Here is a 12,187-nt window from a genome sequence, read left to right on the forward strand (position 1 = left end):
GAGTTTTACCTTTTTCTCCTCGGAGTATTTGTGGCACTCAAAGATTAACTCCACCTTCTTCTCCCACTCCAAGTATGCTTCTGGATCATTTTTCCCCTGGAATGTTGGTATCTTCATTTTTATGTTTCCTAGGTTCCTGTCAATCCCATCTTGCCATCTTAGATCTCTTCGGAAACCTCTGCCACGCCTTTCTCCCCTTGGCACAAACCTGCCCTCATTGTTCAATGAAGCTTGATCTTCTTCATCTTCAAACTCATGCTCATGGTAGTCATCAGAATCATTCATGCGAGAATGCCTTTCTTGCCTTCTAGCATTAGGCCCTCTTTGGGGACGCTCCTCACGCAAAGTAGCAATAACAGTGTCTTGCCTATCCATCCGATCCCGAATCTCATTAAACACCACGTTCATGCGTTCAAATTATTTTTGTATAGCCTGCAAAATGATGGATGACTCCTCCCCTCCTTCCCTATTTGATGTTTCACACCTGAAAGACATACTTTTGAAACAACAGAGAATTGTTAGAAATAATTCCTCACAACACTCCCTCACGTGTTTGCACTCAAATTATGTCACTCCCACTCGTTGATGAGGACACAATTTACAGTTTAATTATTGTAATTTATTATTTTTTGGTATTTTTATGTAAAAACGTTATTTTAGGTTTAGATAATTTAATTCCTTGTTTTTAGGTGCATTTAATGCTTTTTAGGTCAAATTTGATTCTAGATATGGTAAGGTATCAATTAGGAGTTATTTTAGAATATATTTTCTTGTCTGTCAAGTTTTATGGAGCCTTTAAATAGGCCCTTAAGTCTGTAAACGTTTTTCATAAAATATTATTGAACAGAAATCAGAAAAGGTGAGGCTTTGCTCTCTTTTGGTTCTTCAAGAACTGTGAACTTATCAAGGATTCTTCCTTGTGGCGTTCAAACTTTATACCTTTGGTTCGTGATTCTTTATAATCATTGGGTCAAGGTCAACTTATACCTTTGGTTCGCGTTTCGATTATAAACGTTGGGTCAGGGTTTCTATCATAAATCTGATTTTTTAGCTTTCCTGGGTTAAATATTCCAATATTTTTGTTGGGTCTCAAAGTGTGTCGATTGAGATTCGCATCATTTGGTATTAAATATTCCAATATTGTTTGTTGGGTCTCAAAGCGTGTCGATTGAGGTTCGCATCATTTGGTATCAGAGCACAGGTTCTAAAATCAGTTTTCTATCATTTTATCTTTTGTTTCCTGTTATCATCCAAAAAAAAAAAGTGAAAAAAAAAACTTGAAAAAAAAAAAAGAAGATGGTAATTATTGAGAACATTGTGGAAGATTTAATTGAGGTCAAATATGAGGATGAGTTCACAACTCACAATCCTCAAGTCTCAGTTGATTTGTTGAAGATGACTATACAATATGTTGATTTTCTTGGAGTAGAAAATTTTAATTTTATTATCAACCCTTTGTTGATTGATGTTGCAAAGAAATTGAAAGTAGATGAGAAGAAATTTTCTGCTACACTTTATGAAGGATTCAAATTTCATAACAGGATCAAGTCATTAAAGCGTTCGAAGTATTTGTTTATTTAGAGTGAAAGATTTCAGATTTCAAAGATGAACTCAAGGACGAGCTTGTTTCAAGTGGAGGGGTCTGATGAGGACACAATTTACTGTTTAATTATTGTAATTTATTATTTTTTGGTATTTTTATGTAAAAACGTTATTTTAGGTTTATGTGATTTAATTCCTTGTTTTTAGGTGCATTTAATGCTTTTTAGGTCAAATTTGATTCTAGACATGGTAAGGTATCAATTAGGAGTTATTTTAGAATATATTTTCTTGTCTGCTAAGTTTTATGGAGCCCTTAAATAGGCCCTTAAGTCTGTAAACGTTTTTCATAAAATATTATTGAACAGAAATCAGAAAAGGTGAGGCTTTGCTCTCTTTTGGTTCTTCAAGAACTGTGAACTTATCAAGGATTCTTCCTTGTGGCATTCAAACTTTATACATTTGGTTCGTGATTCTTTATAATCATTGGGTCAAGGTCAACTTATACCTTTGGTTCGCGTTTCGATTATAAACGTTGGGTCAGGGTTTCTATCATAAATCTGATTTTTTAGCTTTCCTGAGTTAAATATTCCAATATTTTTGTTGGGTCTCAAAGCGTGTCGATTGAGGTTCGCATCATTTGGTATTAAATATTCCAATATTTTTTGTTGGGTCTCAAAGCGTGTCGATTGAGGTTCGCATCACTCGTGTTTCACTCTTAAATTGGCTTTTTCCCGATATTAGTCTCACACTCTCTTGCCTTTTTCCACTCGTAACTTCGTATTTTCAGTTCTTCATTAAACTAATAAACTTGATCAAGAAATTCAACTTGTAGTGTAAAAACAAATACCAACGGCAAGAAAATATGACTGAAACACTAAATCAAAGGAAGAGGACAAAAGAAAACGATATTCTGGTCTGAGAGAATTGAAACTACAAACAATTTTTTCTTTTTCTTTTTTTCTAACTCTGTTCTGATGTCTTCTTCTTTTTTTTTCTTCTTTTTTTGGAGCTGGGTGCACGATTTTAACCTAGTGGACTTCAACAAAAACAAAAAAAATAAGAACGATGAATGAAGAACACAAAAGGAATAGGATAGGATGATAACAGGAAACAAAAAAAATAAAGGGATAGAAAACTGATTTTAGAACCTGTCCTCTGATACCAAATGATGCGAACCTCAATCAACACGCTTTGAGGCCCAACAAAAATATTGGAATACCTGTCCAAGAAATCTAAAATTCAGATTTATGATAGAAACCCTGACCCAACGTTTATAATCGAAACGCGAACCAAAGGTATAAGTTGACCTTGACCCAATGATTATAAAGAATCACGAACCGAGGGTATAAAGTTTGAACGCCACAAGGAAGAATCTCTGATAAGCTCACAGTTCTTGAAGAACCAAAAGAAAAGCAAAGCCTCACCTTTTCTGATTTTTATTCAATAATATTCATGAAAAACGTTTACAAACTTCAGAGCCTATTTAAGGGCTCCATAAAACTTGACAGATAAGAAAATATATTCTAAAATAACTCCTAATTGATACCTTACCATATCAGGAATCAAATTTGGCCTAAAAATCATTAAATGCACCTAAAAATAAGGAAAATACCTAAAAAACATACTAAATAATAAAACCTTAAATAAAAGTTGATTTGGTCTGAAATTAGCAGATCCAAAATAGGAAAAAATCTGTCTTCACTAATATAGAGCTGGAAAGTCAATCAGCCATTAATTCATGCCATAAATCATTCGCAATTAAGCCAGATCAGCCCTAAATAGCTTGAATTAAATTTATTTCGTTTTCAGCTTCCTTTGGGCCAAGCTTGGAATGTCCTGCGTTAAAATCAGCCCAAATCTCTTGAATCAGCCCATTAAATGCTTCTTTGATCTTCTTGGATCTTGCTCTTGTAATAGGCCCAACTGGAACATGCAATGGATCCTTGAATGCTTGTTGATTCTCATCAAATGGATTCTTGAATGCTTGTTGATTCTCATCAGTTTCCATTGGAAACAATCAAGGTTCAAGCCAAGGGAGTCTGTTTCGTACCGTACCAGATGGTATATATCATACCGGAGGCTAGGCCGGTACAAAAAAAAGCTTATTTCATACCGATTTAAATACCGGATATACCAGAGTCAATTCGGCCGTACCGGCATATATACCGAATTTCGGCTGGAAAACAAATACTGGACCAATACCAAACTTAGACACACAAATGCTTCTCTCTACTTCTCATCGCACTGATTTGTACTTTCTACCTTCTTCGTACGTTCTTCCCTTAACATTGATGGTGAGAAGCAACGCCAATGAGTAGCTGGCTGGGTGTGCCTCCTCGAGAGAGGAGATGAAAGTTGAAACTAGAGATAGAGGAAACTAAAGGAAATAGATCAAAAGTGAAAATAAAGCGTGTGAAGATAAAGCATTCTTGGAAATTGGAGAAAGGTGTCAGGTGACTAGGCTAGGCTTGTGATGTGGAGGAGAAAAAAAGAAAACAAAATGGGAAGAGCTATCAATTAGGCCTGCCTGTGGAGCATTAAAAAAAGGTGTGAAAGAAAATTAACTTAAGGTGATAAAATTAAGGGAAAGAGAAATTAGATATAGGGAAAAAAGTTTATATATATATATATGTTAAATCAAAGAATGTTGGGTTCGTTGCCTAATTTATTATCTAATGATTTTAAAAAAATAAAATGAAACTATATTAATTGATTTAATAATTACTAAAAGATTAAGATTGGTATTGTAAAAGTTTGTTATGTAAAGAAGTATATATATATGAGATGGGTTCAAGTTACATCTGGTGTAACTTAACAAGAGTTACACCATTTGTAAACCATAGATTTGTAATCGATCTAATGGTTATAAAAAATAGCATTAAATGCTAATTGACTTACACTTCATTCACTTAATTAATAGCAATTTTGTTTCTCTCTCCTTATTTATTATTTAAAACATTTTACATATATTCCTTTTTTTGCCAATGACTTTGCAAATATGTTTGCAAAACCTTTTTTTTTTTTTTGAGTTCGTGTTTTTCTGTTTTTGTTTTTGTTTTTTATAATTAGAAAAAAAAAAAAAAAAGAAGTATTTCACCATGTCGAGGAGACCAGGAAATCACGCTCGACGATTAGGGGACAATAAAGGTTTATTTTCCAGTTCGAAATCACGGTCTTCATCGATTTTGTCTTTGGGGCTTATCGTCGTGGTAATTCAAAATTTGGTTTGTTTGTGGTTATGGAATTTCTGCTTCAAATTATATTAATATTATAATAATATAGACATTGAGCAAACATCAATGTCTATATAGTATGGATTATAATATTTTGGTATTTCAAATTAAATAATAAATATTATAATATAGACATTGAGCAAACATCAAACTGACTATAACTGGTTCATGTCTACTTCATTGGATTGGGGCAATAAATAAGGGAAATATATAAAATGTCATAAATAAGGGATAATAAATGAGATCAATTAGAATATTAGTATTAATGAGGGTCTTTTTTTTACTATTGAATCTGCTTAAATCTAATGGTTTAAAAAATGTGTAACTTGAACCCATCTATATATATATATATATATATATATATATTTTTTAATATATCATTGAAAATAATAATTATTATATTTAACGGTGATCCCGAAATGATACACCGGTATTGACCGGTACCGAAATATATAGTTCCATTAACCAAACCGAAATGGTCTCCGCTACGAAATTGACTCTCTTGGTTCAAACCCACCCTCTCAAGCCCCAACTATTGAATTATAAAAAATAAAAATAAAAATTAAATAAATTTATCACTATTCTTTGATTTTTTTTTTTTTTTTTTTTTTTTTGAGAATCAATATTCTTTGAAATTAAAATGAGTAAAAAAGGATCATTAAATTTTATCAGATGATTCCAAACTATCTGAGTTAAACCTAAACCAAATCTAACAAAACACAACCTGATCTAGCTCTAATTATCTTTTAGTACTAACGCTAGATACTAAAAGAGGCACGTAATGTCTAAGGAGAGTGATAAGCTCTTAGCCTATACCTCAGTGCCAATTTAGAGTATATTCATTTTGAAACCCTACTCCTTTACAAATACTTTCACTAGTGGGACAAAGTACAAACCATATGGACCTAAATAATTGTTGCTTTTATGCCATTCTATAACAAAATAATGATGAATTTGTAAAAATGAACTAAACAATTCACCAAAAACAAGATTTTAAAGAAGATAGTACACAAATTGGTATGATATACCAAGCTACGTTTTGATTTTGTTGACAAAGTAGGTAACTTACTTCCAAGTAGTAATCCTCAGCATATAACAGAGTAGCAAATATAAACCTTTAGTTGAAGGAGACAAAGGGTGTTTTAGAACATGAGGCACAATGTTTCTCTTAATCAGACCTTTGATATGATATCTAGCATAATATGGTTTTCTCTCAATAAACACATTTCTAAGATCTTGTAAAGAATAGTAATTTGTGACAGTCTCTTTCATAGAAAGGATCTACCACATTGATTAATTACCCACATAATATTTTTGAGTTTTTCATTCATTTTCAACTTAGCTTTAGTAAATAAGAGAGATATCCATATAGATAGTAATTTGTGAGCTCCAAATCCAATGGTGGGATTGATTCTGAATCTGATAGCCCATTAGGCCAAACAGTTGGAGTTGGGTAAGCTGGCCTAATAGGAATGAGATTTACAAATCATAATAGAGCTCCTTTGGGCAGGCCTAACATATAGAGCATGCACACCTTTCAAGTTTCAGACTTTAACTTCCTACCTAGCTTTGGTGACTGAGGAGAGAAAGTATAAATTATAAAACACTGAGACAAACGACAAAGTGAGAGTCAAATAAAAAAATTGAAAGCTCGGATATGTGTTAAAAACACAAGAGCTTGTTTAGACCACAAATTAAAAATTACGGCTCGGTTGATTTTACTCTAACTTATCTAAGTGCGCAAACAAGAGTTAATGCGAGCGAACAACCAATAAACTACTCTAAGCCATATTCAATAAAACACAACAGTAAAATGAAAGCTAAAAGAGTAGGGAAGAGAGATGCAAACACAAGATAACACGCCGATGTGTTATCGAAGAGGAAACCAAAGAACTCGGCGAAAAACCTCTCTGCCGCCCTCCAAGCGGTAAATCGATCCACTAGACAATAAGTTGGGATATACGAATAGCAAAAGACCCTCCAAGCCTAGTCTACCCAATGCACCTAAGCCCTCCAAGCTCCTATTCCAACAAGGCTTCTCGGAACCGTGTCTTGTCTAGTTTTTCGGGTCCCACAATGCGCCCGATTGCATCCGCCAAAGCTTGACTTCTTCCAATGCTTCCTAGCAGTACCAAAACTCACTGGACACTCAGTATGGGTGTGGTAAGTGTTTGGGCTATCAACCTCTCAAGGATATAGAAATGGAGAGGTAGAAGTAAAGGAAAACCACAAAGAATTGTGGGTATGATAATCTCACACTCTCAAGAGTTGAGGCTAGGGTTTTCTCTTCTGAAAAGCCCTCTACTCAATATGTGGGTAATGATGGTATATATAGTGTGTTTGAGAATGTAGTGAAGCAGATAGGACAAAATAGCAAAATAGACTATTTCGCAGGTATCTCGCGGGAAGGCCTTACTCGCAAGACACTCGCGAAAACCAGCTGTCACCATCTGTCATGACTCTTTGCATTCCAGTCATGTGCAGGGCACATGCATCACTTCGCGGGATGCTTAGTTGCGAGCTACCCGCGAGAAATCTTCTGCCTTCAAAAGCTTGAATCTTCACACTCTCTCTCTATCACACAACCCTTACAATAAAAACCCACATAAAGTACATGGTATAAAAGATTGAATAAAATTACAATCAAATTTGACACGGAATTAAAGCCAACACAAAACAATTATAAATCACAACTTTACAAAAATAAATAAAAAAACCCCATATTTTACACAGTACCCTGCTTTAGATACATGTGTTTGGGATTTAGATTAGGTTCAATACCTTATGCAATAGTAATACACGGTTGAGATTAAAAGTAAAAAAAAGAAACTTTCAATTTCAACCATGAATAAAAAAAATTAAAAAGAAGTTAAAAAAGTTAAAAAGTTAAAGTTAAAAAATGAAAGTGATAAAAATTAATGTGAGTGGATGTAGTGTAATTGCACCCAGTGCAATACCCTAGGTATTGCAGTGGATCCAAATCTCATGTATTTGTTTTTTTTTTATTTAAAGAAAGTGATTAAAAGAAATTTGTGACCATACTACTAGGGATTTCTTACTGTGCGTTTAGAGAATATGTTAGTAAATTATTTTAAGAAATTTTTTTTTTAGAAAAAAAGTAATTAATTTTATTTCACAGTTTTTTCAATTTTTCATTAAAAGTTTTTAAAAATGAATAATTGATGTGTGACTTAAAGGCATACATTAAGGAGACTCCAATAACATTCCTTAAATATTTCAAAATGGGTGCTATCTATTTGGCTAAAAAAAATTCTTTTTTTTTAATACAAGATAGAATTTTTACTCTATCTAATTGTATATGCGTGTGAAGCCCCCTTCTGGAGACTTGAATCCCAACCCTTTTCCTCACACCTCATAAGCATTTATACTTGTAGAAGAACCACCACACTAAGGATACGCGCGGTGGCTAAAAAAATTCTTAAAAATGTGCTAATTAGCCAAAATTGGCACTAGAAAGTGATCAAAATGAGAGCTTCAATTAAAGCTTAATAAGAAGCTTCAAATTCCCTCAATATCTTGTCTCCCTCCAAGTCCAAGTGATGCGAACCTCAATCGACACGCTTTGAGACCCAACAAAAATATTGGAATATTTGCCCAAGAAAGCTAAAATTCAGATTTTTGATAGAACTCTGACCCAACGTTTATAAGTGAAACGTGAACCAAAGGTATAAGTAACAGACCTTGACCCAATAATTATAATTGAATCACAAACCGAAGGTATAAAGTTTGAAAGCCACAAGGAAGAATCCTTGATAAATTCACAGTTCCTGAAGAACCAAAAGAAGAGCAAAACCTCACATTTTCTGATTTTTATTCAATAATCCTCTATTACAATGAGTGCATGCTATTTATAAGACATGTCTAAAGAATAGAAAATATAAAAAACGTACTAAATAATAAAACCCTAAATAAAAGTTGATTTGGTCTAAAATTTGCAAGTCTAAAATAGGAAAAAATAGCTAAAAAACGTTCGAAATAATAAAAGCCCTAAATTTAGGTAGATTTGGTCTGAAATAGCAGCTCCAAAATAGAAAAAAAAAATCTTTATTAATTGATATAGAGCTGGAAAGTCAATCAGCCATTAATCCACACTATAAATCACTCCCAATTAAGCCAAATCAGCCTTCAATAGTTTAGATTAAATTTATTACGCATTCATCTTCCTTTGGGCCAAGTTTAGAATGTCCTGCGTTAGAATCATCCAAAATCTCTTAAATCAGCCCATTAAAAGTTTCTTTGATCTTCTTAAATCTTGTGCTTGTAATAGCCCGAACTGAAACATGCATGGATCCTTGAACGTTTGTTGATCCTCGTCACCAAATCCAATTCCAAGTCCAACAACACATTTCCTGAATTTTATTTCCTTCACAAACTCTCACTCTAGCCTCTTGTCTTGTGGTCCATGGCGCCGCATAAGAAATCGAAGAAGAGCAAAAGGGAGCTGAAAAAATTGAAGAAACGCAAAAGTATAAGCACTGTCGTTCCTCCTGTTGAGCCCAAACCCACTGAGTCTGACTGGTGGGACACTTTCTGGCGCAAGAATTCTTCTTCAACCCCAGGTTTCTTATTATTATTATTTTTATCTCACTCACTCTTCTTTTCCTTCCTTCACTGAGTTTTTTAGAAGAAATTCAACTCATGGGCATTCATATTTTATGGTAAAGTTGTGTTTTTTGCTATCATGGTTTTGATCAGGGTTATAGTATTGATGGGGTTCTGTTCTTTTTTCATAATTTAAGGAAGAAAAAAAAACACAAAGAAGAGAGACAATTTTATTTTTGTACTCTATCCTGGTTTTGATCAGGATTATAGTAGTAATGGGTTTGTGTATTTGATCATGTTTGTTTTGGGCATTCATATTTTGAGGTAATTTTTTCCCCTTTCATGATTTTATTCAGGGTAGTAGTATTAATGGGTTTGTGTGTTTGATAATGTGGTTTCATTTTGATCTCACTCACTCTTTTTTACCTTCCTTCTCTGCATTTTTAGTGGGAATTTAACTCATGGGCATTCATATTTTGAGGTAAAGACGTAAAGTTATATTATTGTTTTGGCTATCATGAATTTTGTTAAGGTTATAGAATTGATGGGCTTGTGTTCTTGATAATGCTTGTTGTGCAAAAACTAATGGGCACTCATATTTTGAGGTAAATTTATGTGTGTGTGTGTGTGTGTGTGTGTGTGTTTTTTTTTTTTTCTATCATGATTGTGGTCTGGGTTATACTATTAATGGGTTTCTGTATTTGACATGTTTGTTGTGTTAAATTCCATTTGAAGGAATTTGTTATTTGGGTTCAAAATGACTTTGCAATACTCTAAGTTAAGTTGTTTGGGTGTTTTTGATATTCGTTTGGGTGAAAAAGTGCGTGAAAATGTATGAAATATTATTTAAAATGTGTGGAAATATGTTTAAACTAGCTTGCCAAACACCCCCAAGCTCAGACATGTCTCAGAAAGGAATGGGTAGCGTTTTAGGCACAATCCTCGAGTGGATTTCTGGACTGTAAGCCACTGATACCTCTTTTTTAATGAGTTAAGAAACTCTGAAAAATAGAGCATAAAAATTGTGGCATTTGAGTAAGAAATTTGAAGTAGAATGATGAATTTGGTTCCTAATCTTGGAAATATTAGATTTGAGTATGAGATAAGTAGTTTGACTTTAACTTTGTGAATTGAAATCCATGATAACTTTGTGAATTAGAATTTGAAGTATATTTCTGTACTTTAAACTTACAGGTAGTTCGGTACCCAGTGATGAAGCAGAAGGTTTCAAGCATTTCTTCAGGGTTTCAAAAAATACCTTTGTATATATCTGTTCTCTTGTAAGAGAAGATCTTATATCAAGGCCACCATCAGGGCTTATCAACATTGAGGGAAGACTTCTTAGTGTTGAGAAACAGGTTGCAATCGCCTTGAGAAGACTGGCCTCTGGTGAGTCCCAAGTCTCCGTGGGAGCTTCATTTGGGGTTGGCCAGTCCACAGTTTCTCAGGTGACTTGGAGATTCATTGAAGCACTAGAAGAACGTGCCAAACATCATCTCAAGTGGCCTGATTCCAATAGAATGGAGGAAGTCAAGTCCAAATTTGAAGTGTCTTTTGGGATGCCTAATTGTTGTGGAGCCATTGATGCAACACACATCATCATGACCCTTCCTGCTGTACAGACCTCTGATGATTGGTGTGATCCAGAGAATAACTACAGCATGCTATTGCAGGGAATTGTTGACCACGAAATGAGATTTCTTGATATCGTTACAGGTTGGCCTGGAGGCATGACAGTTTCCAGGGTATTGAAGTGTACTGGTTTTTTAAAACTCTGTGAGGGTGGAGAGCGTTTAAATGGAAGTGTAAGAACTTTACCTGGAGGAGAGGACATTAGGGAGTTTATAGTTGGTGGAGTTGGCTACCCTCTTCTTCCATGGCTCATAACCCCCTATGATTGTAATGGCCTCTCGGCTTCTATGTCCACGTTCAATGCCTTGCATGAGGCCGCAAGGTTGCTTGCAGTGAGGGCATTCTCACAGGTAAAGGGTAGTTGGAGAATCCTTAATAAGGTTATGTGGAGGCCAGATAAGCGGAAACTGCCTAGCATTATCCTAGTATGTTGTTTACTACACAATATTGTGATTGACTGTGGAGATAATTTACTTCCGGATGTTGCTTTGTCTGGTCATCATGACCCTGGATATGGAGAACAGTACTGTAAGCAAGTTGATCCATTGGGGAGAACCATGAGAGACAACCTAGCCAAATTCTTCCATCAGGGCAAAGAAAAAGCTTTGTCAAAGTAACCTAATTCTATTCTTTATTTACAGCACTAATGCTGCTTTCCGTGTTGTTGTAGCCTAGATTGAAGTTCAACCTCTTTAATCGGGTGTCATGTACATTTTGTTGTTGAAATTGAGATTATAAAAGTTAATACAGTTTATTCTTTGAAGTGCCATTTGGTTTTCTAAACGTCAAGAGATGGTTATTTGCCCCACTTTTTGGGGAATGTTGGGCCCATAACCTTTCTTTGGTATTGAGGATCATTTCGGATACATAAGTTTCTCATCAATCATTTTACTATCGTACTGTAATTATGGTTTTATTTTTAATAACAGCTCGACTATTAGTAATTGAAAGCAAATGGGAATGATCCCATTGTCATCTGATGCCTAAGACTGAGACGAACAAGAAAATTTCAATCCTACTCTCCACTGGTTTATAAGATTTTGCGATAAGGTGACCCAATGTCCCATATCTTTTTATTTTATGCACTGAAGTTTTATCTAAATGATTAAAAGAGTTTTTTTTTTTTTTTTTTTTTAATTATAAAAGATTGAAAGAGAAGTTGATTTCTCTTTGAAGAGTGTCCATGTTGCTGCCTGTGGGCCAGAATTTTCTTCAAT

General features: G+C 34.3%; 1 protein-coding gene across 1 annotated transcript; it reads left to right on the plus strand.

Annotated features, from left to right (window-relative positions):
* The first annotated feature begins 9,060 nt into the window (after positions 1–9,060).
* On the plus strand, positions 9,061–11,730 carry LOC142612843 (protein ANTAGONIST OF LIKE HETEROCHROMATIN PROTEIN 1). Its single transcript, XM_075785009.1, has 2 exons — positions 9,061–9,355; positions 10,533–11,730. The coding sequence occupies exons 1-2, from the start codon at positions 9,199–9,201 to the stop codon at positions 11,585–11,587; spliced, it is 1,212 nt and encodes a 403-aa protein (XP_075641124.1). The 5' UTR covers positions 9,061–9,198; the 3' UTR covers positions 11,588–11,730.
* Positions 11,731–12,187: the final 457 nt, after the last annotated feature.

This window comes from Castanea sativa, chromosome 10, assembly GCF_040712315.1.
Source record: "Castanea sativa cultivar Marrone di Chiusa Pesio chromosome 10, ASM4071231v1".
NCBI lineage: Eukaryota > Viridiplantae > Streptophyta > Magnoliopsida > Fagales > Fagaceae > Castanea > Castanea sativa.

Excerpts from the sequence above, each read along its gene's own strand:
- LOC142612843 (XM_075785009.1), top strand. The coding sequence starts at position 9,199 with ATGGCGCCGCATAAGAAATCGAAGAAGAGCAAAAGGGAGCTGAAAAAA. Across the intron at positions 9,356-10,532 it reads GAATTCTTCTTCAACCCCAG|GTAGTTCGGTACCCAGTGAT; the intron begins GTTTCTTATTAT and ends TTAAACTTACAG.